This window comes from Falco punctatus, assembly GCF_963210335.1.
Source record: "Falco punctatus genome assembly, chromosome: 3".
Classification (NCBI taxonomy): Eukaryota; Metazoa; Chordata; class Aves; order Falconiformes; family Falconidae; genus Falco; species Falco punctatus.
In genome coordinates, this window is record NC_137582.1 from 98,729,277 (window position 1) to 98,745,198 (window position 15,922).

At 44.6% G+C, this 15,922-nt stretch overlaps 3 protein-coding genes across 6 annotated transcripts in view; 2 read left to right on the forward strand and 1 right to left on the reverse strand.

The window, feature by feature from the left end:
* RANBP9 (RAN binding protein 9) overlaps positions 1 to 11,594 on the forward strand; it is a 41,142-nt gene extending 29,548 nt beyond the window's left edge. Inside the window, exons 7-14 of one of the 3 annotated variants that reach the window (XM_080379773.1) lie at positions 188 to 300; positions 1,614 to 1,722; positions 3,110 to 3,300; positions 5,053 to 5,200; positions 6,896 to 6,969; positions 9,316 to 9,467; positions 10,157 to 10,268; positions 10,617 to 11,594. In XM_080379773.1, coding sequence (XP_080235899.1) covers positions 188 to 300; positions 1,614 to 1,722; positions 3,110 to 3,300; positions 5,053 to 5,200; positions 6,896 to 6,969; positions 9,316 to 9,467; positions 10,157 to 10,268; positions 10,617 to 10,747 — 1,030 coding nt within the window. In that variant the 3' untranslated portion in view covers positions 10,748 to 11,594. Of the gene's footprint in view, positions 1 to 187; positions 301 to 1,613; positions 1,723 to 3,109; positions 3,301 to 5,052; positions 5,201 to 6,895; positions 7,064 to 9,315; positions 9,468 to 10,156; positions 10,269 to 10,616 lie in introns of those variants that run through there. The other 2 variants (XM_080379772.1, XM_080379774.1) reach the window with 2 other exon arrangements.
* RNF182 (ring finger protein 182) overlaps positions 1 to 15,922 on the forward strand; it is a 279,878-nt gene that overhangs the window by 155,955 nt on the left and 108,001 nt on the right. The gene's annotated exons all lie outside the window — the stretch shown is intronic.
* Positions 11,849 to 15,907, reverse strand: NOL7 (nucleolar protein 7). 2 transcript variants are annotated; one of them, XM_080379797.1, is made up of 8 exons: positions 15,650 to 15,907; positions 15,512 to 15,572; positions 15,379 to 15,440; positions 14,649 to 14,680; positions 13,553 to 13,640; positions 12,947 to 13,068; positions 12,789 to 12,866; positions 11,849 to 12,191 (listed from the first exon to the last, which is right to left on the reverse strand). In XM_080379797.1, exons 1-8 carry the CDS (start codon positions 15,784 to 15,786, stop codon positions 12,124 to 12,126), a joined length of 648 nt encoding a protein of 215 aa, XP_080235923.1. In that variant the 5' UTR covers positions 15,787 to 15,907; the 3' UTR covers positions 11,849 to 12,123. The 2 variants fall into 2 exon arrangements, with proteins under 2 accessions (XP_080235923.1, XP_080235924.1); XM_080379798.1 differs by lacking the exons at positions 15,379 to 15,440; positions 15,512 to 15,572; positions 15,650 to 15,907 and adding an exon at positions 14,811 to 15,337.

A 15,922-nucleotide genomic window follows, 5' to 3' on the forward strand; every position in this document is an offset into this window, starting at 1 on the left:
GTGTTTTGAAGAAGATACTACCTCTTAATTACTTTTGTCTGACTTGTACAGAAATTTCTGAGTTTCAAGTAGACTTCTTTTAATTCAGTCACATTTTTTTCAGAAAAGGGTTTTTGCACTCAAGAAGTTTTGGTTTTTTATCTGTATTTAATGAATGTTTCTGGGTTTTGTGTTTGTTTATTTTTAGAATGGTATCATCTTACTTAGTTCACCATGGATACTGTGCAACAGCAGAGGCATTCGCCAGATCCACAGACCAGACTGTGCTAGAAGAATTAGCTTCCATTAAAAATAGACAAAGTAAGGCTGGAAAGCACGTTACATCCTTTTTTCCTCCCTTAAACAAATATTATGTAAAACTTTATCTTACGCATCACTGTAGAATTTCCTTTCAGGACCACTCCATAGTACGGTTCTTTGCTGTCATGTAAAGTTACACACGTATGAACAGCGGGTTAACGCTTTGGAACTTGTTTGATGTAGCGGAATGTGGTACATTACCTGTTGTCTTTCTCTTGAATGGAAAATTGTGATCTGTCTCAAACAAATGTGTGTAATGTCTCTAAACGAGTGTTTGTGAGAGCTAATGGTCAGTCACAAACAGGAATATAAAACTTAGTCTTGGCAAACATTTAGACTTTTTATCTTAAGTGTGAAAAGGGGTAGAGATTAGGGAATGCTTTATAAGTTAAATCAAATTTGAGTTTTCCTGCTTAACAGATGTGAGGGGGAAGAGGACAAGGAGAACTAACAGCAGTTCAGTTCTGACTTGCTGTGGCAGTGCTGTTTGGCAGCCTGATTAAAAACACCTTCCCCGTTCATTTAAATCCCTGCTCAGTGAACAAAAGCATTTGTGTGACTGCATGCCGTACCAGATGGGGGAACTGCTCTGGCTGAAAAATAGCCCGTTCATTGGGCAGTTTCTCATTTGGATCGATTTCTCTGTTGGTGCGGTAAGACCTGTGAGGCTGTTTGCGACTTGTGCCAGGTTACAGCAACAGAAGCATCAATTAAAGCAGGGACTGTTGTGGAAAGGTTTAGTCAACTGTAACCTGACTGGAAGTATGTCTTGTAGGTGAGAAAGACTAAACTTTGTTTTTTATTAGTCCAAATTGAACCTATGGGAGTGGGATGCAATTTGGATGTTCTTGGGTGACGATAGTTTGGTATGTGCTTATTTATAAAGGTGTGAAAATGACAAATTACAGAAGAGTGTCTGCAATCTTAAGCTAGCTCTAAATGTGCAATCTGAGTACAAAGTAGTTGTATGCTGGCAATAAATAAAAATACAGAGTACTCATTTAGATATATGTAGGTGGAGTGCAGTTCTTAAATTTTCCTATTGAACATTTTAAGGAAGCATGATCTTTCTTTACACTATTTTTTTCTAAGAGGAAAACACCTTGTTGATTGATGGTTGCAGTGTCTTTTAATCGTTAATTTACATGTATGAATCCGTAAGCTGTCCATTTAACTGATGTTGGTTTTGGTGAACAGAAATTCAGAAACTGGTTTTGGCAGGATGAATGGAGAACCCATTGAAACAACATAACAGCTGTATCCAAGTTTACTAGAAAAAAATCCTAATCTCTTATTTGTTTTTTGGTGAACAGGAATTCAGAAATTGGTTTTAGCAGGAAGAATGGGAGAAGCCATTGAAACAACACAACAGTTGTATCCAAGTTTACTAGAAAGAAATCCTAATCTCTTATTTGCATTAAAGTGAGTCTTCAAATTATACAGATGTGTGTTTATAGATGGCACAGTACCTTCTGAGACAAGACAGTTACTCATTTAAAGCTTTCACAGAAGTTTAAACAAAGTTAAGCAGCGTTTTTTAGAAAATGTGTATACTGCACTTTTTTTATGCTATATTATTTGCTACATGTTTAACAAGGTTTTGTCATCGAGGTCCTGTTTTGCAGCATAATTCACATCTTGCTGTAGACTTGTTCTCTAGAACTAAGTTTTATAATTTTTTGAATAAATTTTAATCGGTTTGGGTGTCAAGTAAAACTTAAAATGTAAACTGATATAGTATCATCATATTCAAGATGATCAAGAGTCCTGTTGGCATAAGTTGGTCTGCTCCTCCAAATGGGTGACTGACTTTAAAGACCAGTTTAAATGAGCTGTTTCACTCCATGTCACTTTACTAGAAACCTGTGGCTAATACTGTGCAAATTCCATAATTCCAGAGAGATCTCTTGGCTTCCCAGGCACACAATAGTCACCTTCGTTCTGGCATTTTTACTTGCCAGCTGCGCTGATCTTCCAGAATTTTGTATCACGTTGTAGTGTTTGAATGCGGAAAAAAACCTGTTATCTCCTATAAGAACAAAGCACTTTAAGTTTCATGTTCAGTTAAGTAACTTGGAATGTGTTTGAAGTCTGTCACGTTCAAGTGCTGAACAGAATTCATGTGATAGTACTGCAGACTTACCACAGAATTCACAAAATGAGAACATTTTGATCAAAGACTTCACTCGATAACGTCAACTGTATGTTATCTTTTTCTCAATCTGTCTTTCTAAATTTTGCCTGCTCTATTGAGGCTATCTAAGCCTAAAAACATAAAGCAGTAGTTCTCAGCTTCCTTAAAGTCCATAGTAAAACCTCCTTATCTAAAATAAAATTGACAAAGAGCAACAGCCTCTAAAGGGAAGGTTTGTATCTGAGCTTGCTTTTCAGACCGTTTTCTAGTGCAAATGTTTAATGTTAAGTTACCGTTTAATGTCAAACTCTGTTCTCATTTACTTTGAGAGAAATGATAGACGTGACAACGTAACGACATATCCTTCTCAAGAAATAACCTTGCCCCTGCCAATAAAACCAAACAGTTAAACCAAGAAAATATAGCTTCTCTAAACTTTGAAGACTTATTGACAAAGTCTGTCCTCAGAGGACAATATTCCTGTTCTCCTCCCTCACAAATTTTGTAATTGCGTATTTTTGGCTGAATACTCCAAAGCTTATTGATGATTGGGTTACTGACATCCAGCATTTTGTTGAGTCAGACTCTTTGTATATTTAACACTAAAATTAAATCGTTGGTAAATTGAAATGTGAAAATTGTTTTATTAGCTTAACTTTTTTGCCTTTTGTTTAGGGTGCGCCAGTTTATAGAGATGGTGAATGGTACGGACAGTGAAGTGCGGTGTTTGGGAGGCCACAGTCCAAAATCTCAAGACAGTTACCCTGTTAGCCCACGATCATTCAGTAGTCCTAGCATGAGTCCCAGCCATGGAATGAATATTCACAATTTGGCAACAGGCAAAGGGAGCGGCACACACTTTTCTGGTAAGTTGGTGTGGAAGATAGAGTACATAGATTTGGATCCACCACACCGTGCAGATGATTTTTTTTTTATTTTTAATTTTCAATTAAGTATTGGGAGACCTTACAAATACTCACAGACTGACAATTTGTTTTACTGGAGAGTTGATACTGAATACTTTGTATAGTTTTAATGATTAAAATATGTGATTCTCAGTCACTGGGGAACGGGAGAGTATATAAATAGAATCAAACCTTTTTTGCACGTGCTCTTGGTTTTACTAAGGGTTTGCAAATTAGTTTGCCACTGATTTCTAAAGAAATACTTGTTTCTGGGAGGTGAAAGGTTCTGACAAAAAATTCTGTCCTTTCAATTATAATATATGGCTTGGGCAAAATGTTTTAAATCCAGTAAGTGGTGTATACGGTCCATCTCCTGTGGTGTTTAATGGAGTAGTAGGAACAGCTGCTTTTGTGTAGGAAATGCCAGGAGCTAGGTGGTGGGGTTAGGTAAAAGACTTCCTGCTGGCAGCCAAATTTCAGTCTGCGCGGTTGAAACAGTTGTGAGAAGTGTCGAGGTGGTGGGAAACCTTCGGAGCTGCCCCATGCCTGCGGGGAGACTCCCGCACCCTCCAAAGCACCCCTGCAGGGATGGTCTTGGGGATGTTAAAATGGTACTTGAACATGTCATCTTTGAACCCAAGATTCTGAAGGTAGTAGAGGCTGTCAGTTTTCACTTCTGTTTCATTCTTAAATCCAAACTGGTGCTGACTGGGGACTTTTTGTTTCTCTTGGTGGGGTTGAGTAGGAAGCCAGTGTAGCCAGGCCACCGGCATCCCTGCTGCCCCTGGAAAGGCAGTGGCTTCGCCTTTCTTCCCTCTGTGCCAAGGCAATGCTATCGTGTGTGAGTGGAGATCTGCTTAGGTTTTCTGTTCTGCAGGTGCTTATTGGGATGTCTTGCAGAAAGTACCTCAGACTTCCTAATTTTGAAAGCAAAGGCACCACTTAATCAGCAAGTTGATGAATGTATTATTAGAATTGCGGTTTGGGATTTCCTGAATGGCCACAACTGTTTTGTTTATAATAAACCCTTCCTGTGACCTCTTTCTTACTTAGAAGATACTAGGGAGCTCCAGCTTTTGTGCTTGACAGAACTGGCAATTACATGTTTGCTTCAAAGAGTAGTTTCTCGATTGTATTTTAGAAGGGTCAGAAGAGATTTTAGCCAAGACATCATAATTTCACAACATGGTGTAATTTTATTTAGCAAAGCAAATATTAACAATTAAAATAATTATACAGGGGAGGGAGGGAGGTTGTATTTATGTGTAGCAACATGTATTTTCAGCACTGAATTTTACTGCGTATTTATCGAGAGAATTATGTGATTAGGAATTAGTAAGATGTGTGTCTGCTTCCATTCATAAAGATTACAGTGGCCTAGAAAAGATTTTCAGGTCTTTCAGAAACAGTGTATCAGTTCTAAAAAAAACTATTATACCTTGATGCAGTTTTCTGGGTTTCTGATGGCTAAGTACACCTGAAAAGCCTTCACAGGTATGTGTTGGTATTTGTTAATGATGCTGAACTTCTTCAATGTAGAAGCCTTAAAGGTTCAAATACCTGAAATACGGAGGCTGAGTATTTTGGTTTATTTGTTTGGCAAATTGAGCGTTTCCTGACCAGGAACAATTAAGTGATACTTACTTCACTTCTATAAATCGGTACTTACAAATAAGTTTGTAGATGATGACAATTATTAAAACTTTCTTTCAGGGTTTGAAAGTAGTTGCAGTAATGGAGTAATATCGAATAAAGCGCATCAATCATACTGTCACAGTAAACACACGACTACCAGCTTGAATGTACCAGAGCTGAACAACATAAATGTATCAAGATCACAGCAGGTTAACAGCTATTCCAGGTGAACAAACTTCAGATGCTTCTAACTGACGTGAAGGCTTGTGTTGTCCATGTGTTTGTATTGCAGAGAAGAGTGTTCAGTGGGATTTGATGTGATTTTTTTTTTTTTTTCCTTTCCTCAAGGACAGTTAAAACATCCAGTGTAAGGGGCCAACAGCTTGTGATCACCCTAGTGTGATCTGGTTTTAACTGCTCAAGCTCAATAGACTGTTTTCTTGTGTTTGGTTAAAGAAATGCAATGGACAAAAATAAATTACCTGGTGTATAGCTATTTATGGCCAGTTTTGAAGCTGTATAGTGAAGATTAACTAGCTCTCCGGCACTTGAGATTTTAATTGAAGCCACTGACATTGATTTAAGCATGTTGCCTGTAGGTAGTGAAAGGTTTTTTAGATACTCTCAGTTTGTGGCAGTATCTGCAAAGTAAACACAATTGAGATGCGTATGAAATGTGAACTCCCCTCCACTGCACACACAAGAGCTGTTTGCCTACCCCAATCACTGTCCCTTGTGCAAACACATTCAATTCAGAGCATGAAAATGGATGTATTAACCAGGGTTAACAGGGTTATTCATAACCAGTAAATACTCAGCTCTGGTTGCACAGATGCAGCAGAACCTGACTTGATGTGAAATATATAACAGGACTCAGCTGGGCTGTCCAAAATGGATTCCCAGAACTCCCAAGGGGGATGCGATGATGTGGTGGTGATAACAAAAAAATATTTCAGTTGGATGGTGACGATAGGGGGGGACAAGTAAGAGTAACATTTTTTAACTTCATGATTTGTGTTTGCGTCAGCCGTTGCCTCTGCCAAAAAGTCTGGCAGTGTCCGAGCAACTTTGAGATTTGTCACAGGAGGAGGACAATTCCTTGGCTGCAGTGTTGCCCAGTCAGAGAGGCCTTTTGGTTTCTTTCCGCAAAGGAAGCTGAGTATTTCTGGTTACGTGGAAGCAAGATATTAAACTTTCAAATTGAATCTCTCTGGTCCTGAGAGAGCGTTTAGGTTGTCATTCTCCATGGCGAAACAGAACAGATTCAGATGTAACTGTCTGCAAAGCTCAGTCCCCAAAGCCGCGCTGGCATTTTCTGAAAGTGCTTCTGTGACCCGCTGCGAGCAAAGTGGTGTGAGGAGTTACATGCTCTGAATTTGCCCCTAGTATCTCTCTTCAGTGTTTTGGTTTACTCAGTATTTGCTTGGGGTTATTCCTCTTTTGCCTTGTCATTCTACTGAGAGTAAATGACAGATGAAGGCTTTTTTGGAATCCATTTACCTAAATATGATAGTCTTAAAGTAGGCTATATATTGAGTTAACTGTGGGGTTTTTTTAAAGAAGTGGGAATAGTATATTTTCTCAACGCTTTTTCTCCAGCTCTGTGTATGTAGATACCCAAACAAGGTAAGAACTTTTTGGTGTGTATTTAGAAAGTGTTATACTAACTCCTGATAATGGTGGACACGTTTAATTTTTCAGCATCTGAAACTGTTGTTTCAGTGGATGCTGATGCTAGTTAAGAGCGCCTTACAACCTCCCTGGTGCTCTGGTATCGCCAGTTGCTGTGGGAAAAACTTGGTAATATTTAAAAGCAGCTTTTCAGTAGCCAAGATGAGAAAGTACTGTGCTGAAGTTGTGAAGAAGAGAACACAAAGTACTTCAATGCAAGTAAAACTTTTATTTATTATTCTCTTTTCAGCAATGATGTAGACATGGAAACAGATCACTACTCCAATGGAGTTGCTGAGACTTCATCCAATGGCTTCCTAAATGGTAGTTCTAAACATGATCACGAAATGGAAGAATGTGACACAGAAATGGGTCTGCAGTGATATTTCTTACATTTTTATTAAGTGATGGCAACAAGGTTATGTTTTTACTTGCAATGCTTCCCAACTTGAAAATTAGGGGTATTAGTTCAAATCTTAATTTTTTTTTTTGGCTTGTTTTGCTGTTATTAGATGTAAATTTTATAACCACTGATTTAGGTGGTCCAGTGTCAGTGTGAGAACAGGGGAAACTGGCGACTCGTGGATATTGAAATTAGCATCATTTCTAAGGAAGTACCCTTGAGAAGAAACATGCTGTTGCATAGCACACCTGGGTTCGGCTTGGCAGGTTGCTTCTCCCTCTTCCCCTAGTCCTCTTACCATTCGTGGTTCTCATGGCACTCACCAGTAAGAGTGGAAACTCCAGATCACTTACATTGAAGAATGCAAAGTGCTAGTATTAAATGCTCAAGAAAAGAGCTGTATTTGGGAACTGAGATGTAAAAAACCAAGCAAGTTTTCCACCCAAAAACTACCCCGTTTCACATAGTTGTGGTCTAACAAATAACTTCTACTTAACCTGTTTTTTTATACTGGTCGTACCTGTTGACATTAGTGACAATCAAATATTTAAATTCCCTCTGATGGCCAGCACACCATAAAAAGATCCTGTCCCCACCCAGTAAGGGCGGTCAGGTCATGTCGGTGCAGAGGGGCTGGGGCAGCGGTTGTTCCTGCTGCCCACCTCCCAGGGAGTGGAGGAATCCAGCCCAGCCGGTTCTGCAGTTGCAGAACTGTCTTCTCAAACCATAATGTGTCAGTTAATAATGTTTAAATGAAATGTGACACTTGGGAGGTCCCTGGTAAGCCCAGAGGATGCAGTGATACCCGGAGCCATCTGTGACCGCTGCAGAGCTGGGGGGGACGTGCTGCTGCTGACCACGCAGCTTTGCTGGTAAACACCAGATAACTGTTGCAAAGCAGCTCTAATTCTGCTCCAGCCCCGGAGGCGGGAGATGCGGATCGCCAGGCTGTTTTCCCTGTGTTACGTTCTGTAACTGGATAATAACAAGGCCTCACTTCTTTACTCTCTTTGCAGCCTTTTCCGCAGAGGCTGGCTGTGTCAGACATGAAGCGGCTGCACAGGGCGCAGAGTTGTTTGTGGTGGTTGTTTTTTAATGTAGTTGTTTTCTGTCTTTGGAAAATGATGTCCTAGGTTGGGCTGCAGCTCACAACAAACACCGCTGCTTGAAGACTTGTGGGTGCTTCACCTTTGTAAAAAAGAAATGTGGCTCCTCAACCTACATTGTTTACCCTTCCCCACCCCCACCCCCCACCCGGTTTGAGTTTGGTGGGTTTTTTGCTTTTTGAGATATGAAGTATATACTCCTTAGTTCTGTGTATGTAATGTTAAGTAGGTAGATTTTTTCCAGAGGTGATATCTAAGAGAAAAAAAAAAAAAAGTGGCCACTTACAAATCCTTGTTTGAAATACTGGTCGAAACACATAGCATAGGTCAAAACAGAGAGCAATATTAAAATCAGAAGAATGATTTTGTAATTCAAGTGTACATCCAAATTTTGATTTGGAACTCAATTCCGTTGCTGAAAAAAGGCAAGGAATGGATAAATGCCCCTCCCCCCCCTTTTTTTACAGGTTGCTTTAGTTGTAAATTTAAAAAAAAGAAGGCAGAACTTTCAGAGATGCCAAGGGTTGATTTACTGTTCATAAACTGCATTAATATATTTTAAAATCACTCGGGGGGGGGGGGGGGTGAATACTGTAGAAACAAAAAGAAACCAATTGTAGGGTTTGGCTTGATTACCAAATGTAACAAAATGTCCAAATTATTAAACTAATACATTCTACAAGGAGTATGAACGGTCTAAGTGACCATCTTGTGGCAACACCCACGGTGGCTGTTGGGGCAGTTCAGGGGTTTTAACCCCCTAATTAGCAGTTCCAGATTCAGTTCCAGCACTTCAGAAGTGCAACACCAAAGCATTACCAAGGTAGAACTGCGTCGACAACTGCTTATTTTTGTCATTAATAAACTCCCATAAAATTTTAGGGTAGAACTTGGTTTATAGTCAGTTTAAAATTAACCATTGCAAAATAAACAGCGTGTGTAGACAGCCTTTGCTGTTAGTTAACTAAGTCTCTTTAACGTTCCTTAAGGAGCAGCTCAGCAGTGCTCGGTGTAGAACATTGTGGCAAGGTCTCTGCCCCCAGGGGCTTGCTTTCTGGGAAGGAGGTGTCTTCTGGGTGAAATCAGTGCAGATTCTCTAGGTCCATAGATCTGTTACTGTCCGCCCTGCTAGCGGTGATGATGACGATATCGTTCTTGCAGAAGTAGATTCAAGTCAGTTAAGACGTCAGCTATGTGGTGGCAGCCAAGCGGCGATTGAAAGAATGATCCATTTTGGAAGAGAATTGCAAGCAATGAGCGAGCAGCTAAGAAGAGAATGTGGCAAAAACACAGCGAATAAGAAAATGCTCAAGGTATGTGTGATCTTGGAATTGTGGGGGTGTTCAGGTGAACAACCGTGTCGCCCAGCAGCTTTCCGCAGCACGTGGTGCTGCAATACTGCTGGGCTTTATCTTCTGCCATTTTTAAAATTCTGTGTGTGTCTGAGAGCAGTATTCTGCTCTTGGCTCCTGTCTTACGCATGCAGCGTGTTTGCAGGGAAGGTAATTTCATACTGTAAGACAATTGAAACCAGAGGTGAATTTAGCACTTCCCTCTCATTTCTGACCATGTAGCTTGGCCTTGCGAGCCAAAGTGGCACTTCCAGCTCTTGCGATCCGTGAACCACAAGGAAGAGGATTGACACAGGTGCCTGAAATGTGCTCTTGTTAGTACTCTGCGTCTTGCTCAGTTTACCTTGGTTTGAGAATGCTCTGGAAAAAATTCCCCTGCCAAAGACTGAATGCGTGCAATTTTCAGTGTTTTCTCCTTCCCCATCGCTTCCTAAAACACCGCCAACTGTTTTTCTTCCTGATGGGCAAAACACTGCTTGCTCAAAATGGCACAAGTCCTGCTACAGTTTTTTATCCTTTTGTATTGATGAAGGACACTGACAGTCACCTTTTAATGAATCCCTGAATCAAAATAATGGGTGAAGAAAATAGCCCTCGTTTTCACGAGTGCAGTGTAGCTGTGAGATACAGCGAACGTCATCTTTCCGCAGGACGCCTTCAGTTTACTGGCGTATTCAGATCCCTGGAGCAGCCCTGTGGGGAATCAGCTTGACCCGATACAAAGAGAACCTGTGTGCTCTGTACTTAATAGTGCAATACTCGGTGAGTAGGGCCTGGCGGGCTGCACGGTGGTGCAGAGCGCCTCGTGTCCCACTTGGGGCTGGGTGGCTGACCCAGTCCAGCCGCGATGGGGTACGCTCTTGGTAAAAGGGGCGCGTTGACGGAGCGGGTGTCGTCACCCTTCTGGTGCAAAGCGAACCCGGGCCCGCTCAGCAGCGGTGCTGTGCGGGGGGGGGTTGGAAATGTCACCTTGTTCCTGCTCTGTCTTGCTGCAGGAGCAAGAGAGACATCTGGGCAGAGTGATTGAAGCAAGCCGAGCGGTTGTCAGTGTTCAGAGCGTTGTTCTGAAATTAATCGGGCATTTTCACTGCCCCTGTGGTGCTTTTTCAGAGACTCACAACCTGCCAAAGCAGCCGCCGCTCGCCCTGGCGATGGGACAGGCGTCGCAGTGTCTAGGATTGATGGCTCGATCGGGGATCGGATCCTGCGCCTTCGCCACAGTGGAAGACTACCTCCACTAGCTATGCATTGGAAGGTCCGAAAGGTGGGGTGGCATGCTCCACGTGGAAGGTAGACCAGCTCGGCTGACTGGAATTTGGAATTTTAATTATGTACTAAGGACAAGTCTGTCGCTTTATGTTGCTTCCTAGTTTACAGCATGATGCAAATGATTTCTAACTTAGTGTTAGGAGAAAACTTCCATCTTAAAACCTCTTAGACAACTAAGAGTTGAAACTATCACTGATAATGTCAGACATCTGGATTGACAAGTACTGATCCTTGAAATGATTGTCCAAAACAAACCAAAAATCCTGCTACCTTGTGGTGGGACGGAAGAGGAGACGTGGATGTTTTAGCGTGTGGGTGATGTAAACGTCGAGCAGGATGACTTGCCAACCTCCACCCCCATTGTTACATAGTTCAATCAGTGTAATTTGCAAAATGCATAAACACCTGATGGTTTGGATATATAGTGTTGATGGGAAGAAATGATATTTTTTAATGTGTACTGTAAAACTTGAATTACTCAGGAGCTGAGTGAATATGTTTGTTGCTACTTACAATCCCAACCTGTTGATCTTAGTAGTTTTTTGTTTTAACATGGTCTTTTCAACTTTGTTTCCTTGTTTAACTACAGACAGCCTCTGTTGTGTAGACTCACCAGTTTAACTGTTGTATTATAACAGTATTACATGTCAACAGTGTGGTTATGACCTATTTATATAAAAACCAAATATTTAGTCAATTTACAGTCTTAATTTAATCTTTGTACACCTTGCATTTTTAAAAGTGCTTAAATAGTACTATATTGCAATAAAATGTAGTGATATCATAATTAACCAGCCATTAAAAACTTACTTCGACATACACGGTAGCAGGGACTTGTATGCTATGTCTTCGTGGTTCCTGAGGGAGCTCATTCAGCGCTCCCTGAAAGTGGGGCTGGGGGGGAAATATATCTTATTTTTCAAAAGCAATCGTCAGGCTGCACAGGGCGTCCTGCGGTGTGAGCGGAGTTGATGACTGAGGCATTAAGGATCCAGCCTTTCTTTAGAGATGTGACTGAACAACCTGCAGTAACCGGCTGCTGTGAGAGTAAGTGAAGCACCCAGAGCCGTAAGTACAATGTCGTTCATCTTTATTCTCTGCAAGGGAGCTCCCTCACGGAGGCAGCTCTACACGCCTGGGGGAAACACCAGCTGTTGTCAATGAGTATTAAGGATACAGAGTTGCTTCCCCAGCCACTCTGCGACTGGGGAGGGAACAGGGAAGTCTGCAGCCTGGTGCCTTCCGGGGGCTTGAGCTGGAAGCCGAGCGGTGATGGAGAAGTGGGGGAAACACCTTTGCTGTGTTCAGTAACAGTCAATAGCACCTTCTGAAAAAGCTGTCCTCATACTCAGTCTTTCATGTGTGCTGCGAGCCAACGCTTTTTAAACCTTGCTGCTCTTTCCTTTTTTTCTTGCCCTTGAAAGAAAAAAGCTGTCGGTTACTGTTTCCTTAGCCCGGCTATGGCAGAAGCAGCAGCGCACTGATCACTGCGCATTTCAGAACAAAGCTGCCTGGGCCACTGACAAACCCCCATCACCTCACAGACCATGGGCGCCTTCCATGACGGAGGAGCAGCGCGTGGCTATAACCGGTGTGTGTCAAGTCTGTCCCTGTTTGTCTCTGTAGGGACATTTTTTAATGGGGAGAAACAGGCACTATTTCCCTGCGCTCACACAGCAGCTCCGGCATCTTGGCAGCCCTGCTTTACGTTCTACCTGTCTGAAATTGTTTCCAACAGCTCAGAGGTTGTTAGAACAACAGTTAGTATTTATTTCTACAGATAAACATGTTGTTTCTTAATGTACAAAAAAGGAAGAATTTTTTTCTAAGCTGTGTGTCACAGAGCGCTCGCCGCACCCACTCGGGCTGTAGCACGCTGCTGCCCTGCCCTGGCTCAGCTTCTGCGAGTTGGGAGCGAGACCCAGCCCTCCCAGGGGAACCGTGCTGGTGCTTTTAAAGTGTATACGTAAACCCATGCACAAAGTAGTACCTAGTCAGACTTTCTGTACTCACCCCAAGATTTGTCCACAAACTGAACTGCTGCGCTCTTAACTGGTTTTTTCTTGTTTTCAAGGGAAAAAAACTCATTTGCTGAAACAGAGATGAGTGTTAATTACCAAGCTTAACCCAGGCAAACGCAGATGCAGGACCCCCCTGAGGACACTGCTTACCCTGTGCCCGGTTGGCATGTGGGCCGTAGAGCTGCGCCTTTACGAAGTCCAAGGCGAGCTGTTGGTGGAGGCCTGTAAAACTCTGATCTTTTAAGCGCACAGCTGTATAGTTTCCTTTTGACCTAGTTAAATAAGGAGATTTAAATCCCTGGAGCACCCTTACAGACTCAAGCTACTGGAGCACAAGAGCAGCCAGTGCTGGTTTCTGACACTCGGCCAAGCTGTGCGGCGGTATTAACAAAAAATCAGACCAACACTCTCAAGCTGTCCTTACGGCTTTGCACCCCACACAGTCCCTTGGGACCCCTGAACTAGCCCTACCAGAGGGTGCAGTTCCTCTGTAGGGACAGCAGGGACAAGAAACGGGGGAAGGAAAAGACAACTGAAAGGGAGGAGTTCGGTGCAGCACATAACATGGTGGCTACTGCTGTGCTTGTGGCTGCCCGGTTACATATACAGGATACAGAAGGACTATTTCTCATACAAATTTTGTGTGTAATATATATATATAAAATATAACACTTAAAGGCAATGTGAAGGGAGCACGGCTGCACAGCTGCTGCGCTGCCCCCTCCCCCTGTGCAGGCAGGAGCACCCCCAATGTACCTGGCACCCTTTCCTTGCTTCTCTTTCTTCACCCGCCTTTGGACTTGGCCTTGTCTCTGCTTCACAGCCCCACCTCCACTCTGTTTACCTAAAATAAATTGAATAGATAACAGAAAAAATTTCCCAAATGTTACAAATTAAGAGCTGTAAGTGAGAGGAACAGGAATGAGATGAGTTCAGCTGTGAAAAGGTGAGGGGTCTTCTGTTAACAGGCATTTTTCAGCAGCTCTGACCAGTAAGAGGTGCTCTGAGAGGGTGGGCAGAGCCTGCCTTGGGGGAGCCCCGCAAAGTCCTGCTGGGCAGCCTGCCCCTGCCCTTCCCTTGGCATCAACACCAAAACCGGGATTCAGCACAGGACAAAACCTCAACACAACAGAGCAGCCACGAGTAACACACAAAGGGGAGCGCTGCTGCGGATTCGTCCTCACTGCTAAAAGTACTTTGGAGGCTTGAGTATTCAAGACACTGTCCTGAGCCCATCTTGTTTGTGCCAAAACAGTAATAAAAGGAAGAAAAAGTAGCAGTTACACCATCCAGCTACATAATTATGTAAGGGATAGATGAGAGAATTGTTTTAAAAAAAAACCTCACATATTTTTTACAAGTACAGAGGGCTAGAAACCAGCAGTCATGGATGCTCCAGACTCTTAATTTTCAGAATTAGAAAAAGTTACCTCATTTTTTACAGATGCTATTAAATCACAGCATGATGTGTAAAGTATCACGGCGACTAACAACTCTATCCAGGAATAGCCTTTATAACTTAAAGGCTAAGTATTCATCTCCCTCACATAATCCTGGCTTTTCTGACACCTGCCCTTTGTTTCCTTAAACACCTCGGGCTCTTTCAACTGAAACCACTGTACAGCAGACCATTTCTGTACAAGGCGCAGGACTCAGATTAAACGTGGCTTTAGATTTTTCCTCAGATACTTTTCCTTGGCAACGATCTGTTCAGTCAGTTCACAGTTCAGGTTTTGGGCTTCCAGAAGAGCTCCGCACAGGAGCGCTGCCCCGCTGCTTCTCCAGCACAGGGATGCAATCCCGAGGGATTGGGAGAGCACCACACCACCAGTGCAAGTTGCAACATACGTACCTCGCTCAGCTACCGCAGCCTGCACATCAGGCCTGTGGGCCAAGAAGGCAAGAGGTTATTCCAACTCACACCCCCCTCTTTCACTCAAAGCCACAAACGCTCCTGCCTCAAGCCCAATCCCACACACACCAGGGCCCACCCGGAGGGGCCATACAGGCTCACCTGTGCTCACCGGGATGGTGGGGTGGCCGTGGCTGGTGCCCACCAAGCCCCTCAGCAGAATGAGTGGGAGAATAAGATGGCAAACACCCCAAAACTTGTGGGTCAAGATAAAGGCAGTTTAATGAAGCAACAGCCAAAGTTGTGGAAGTGAAGGAAAACAGAAGAAGTTCTTTTCTACTTCCCATGAGAGGTGATGTCCGGCCGCTTCCTGGGAAACAGGGCTTCAGTGTGTGCAGCGGATGCTCCGGAATATGGACATGGTAAATGACGAACACTCCCCTTCCTCCTCCCTGCTCTGAGCTTTTATATCCGAGCAGGCTGCAACGGCCCTTTGGCCACCCTGGGTCAGCTGTCCTGGCTGTGTCCGTCCCCTCCGTCCCGAGAGCTTGCCCACCCCGCGGTGAGGGGGGCTGGAGCCAGCCCTGAGGCCGTGCGAGCGCTGCCCGGCAGGAGCCAAAGCGCTGCGGTGCTGCCACAGCCTCCCCTGCGACTGGTACCAGCACAGCGCTGCTGGGGGCTGCGCCAGCCCCCCCCCCGCGCGCCCCTCCCCCCCCGCTCGCCCCCTCACCCTGCGGGCGGCGCGGCGGCGGCCAGCTCCTGCAGCACGGCCTCGGGCAGCAGCTTGCGCTTCTGCGGGGAGAGAGGGGGTCAGCGGGGGTCGGGGGGCGTCAGCGCGAAGGGTGCGGGCCGGGCCCCCCTACCTTCTGCTCCGCGAACAGCTCCTGCCGCCGCCGCCGCTTCTCCTTCAGCAGCTCCCGGTGCCTGCGGGGAGGCGGGAGGCGCCGTCAGCGTGGCCCCGGGGCTGGGCTGGGGCGGGGTAGGGGTGGAAGGGTCCGTACCTCCGGGCCGCCTCCCCCACGCGCTTCCGCTCGGTCTGGGCCGCCTCCCGTGCCGCGCCGAAGGCCACCTCCTCCGGGGCCTCGTCCTCCGAGGAGGCCGGGCCCAGCAGCGCCGCCACCTTCCCCCGCCGCGCCATGGCCGCGCGCCGCCCGCCCCGCCCCCTGACCCGGCACCGCTCCGCCGACTTCCGGCCACGCCCGCCGCGCGCGCAGACACAGAGGAGGGGCGAGGGGGGGCGGAGCCCTGGGGCGCGGCGGGACCGGCCGCCCGTT

Excerpts from the sequence above, each read along its gene's own strand:
- NOL7 (XM_080379797.1), bottom strand. The coding sequence starts at position 15,786 with ATGGCGCGGCGGGGGAAGGTGGCGGCGCTGCTGGGCCCGGCCTCCTCG. Across the intron at positions 13,641-14,648 it reads GGCTGCGGTAGCTGAGCGAG|GTAAACAGAGTGGAGGTGGG; the intron begins GTACGTATGTTG and ends AATTTATTTTAG. Across the intron at positions 12,867-12,946 it reads ACATGCCAACCGGGCACAGG|CAAATGAGTTTTTTTCCCTT; the intron begins GTAAGCAGTGTC and ends TCTCTGTTTCAG.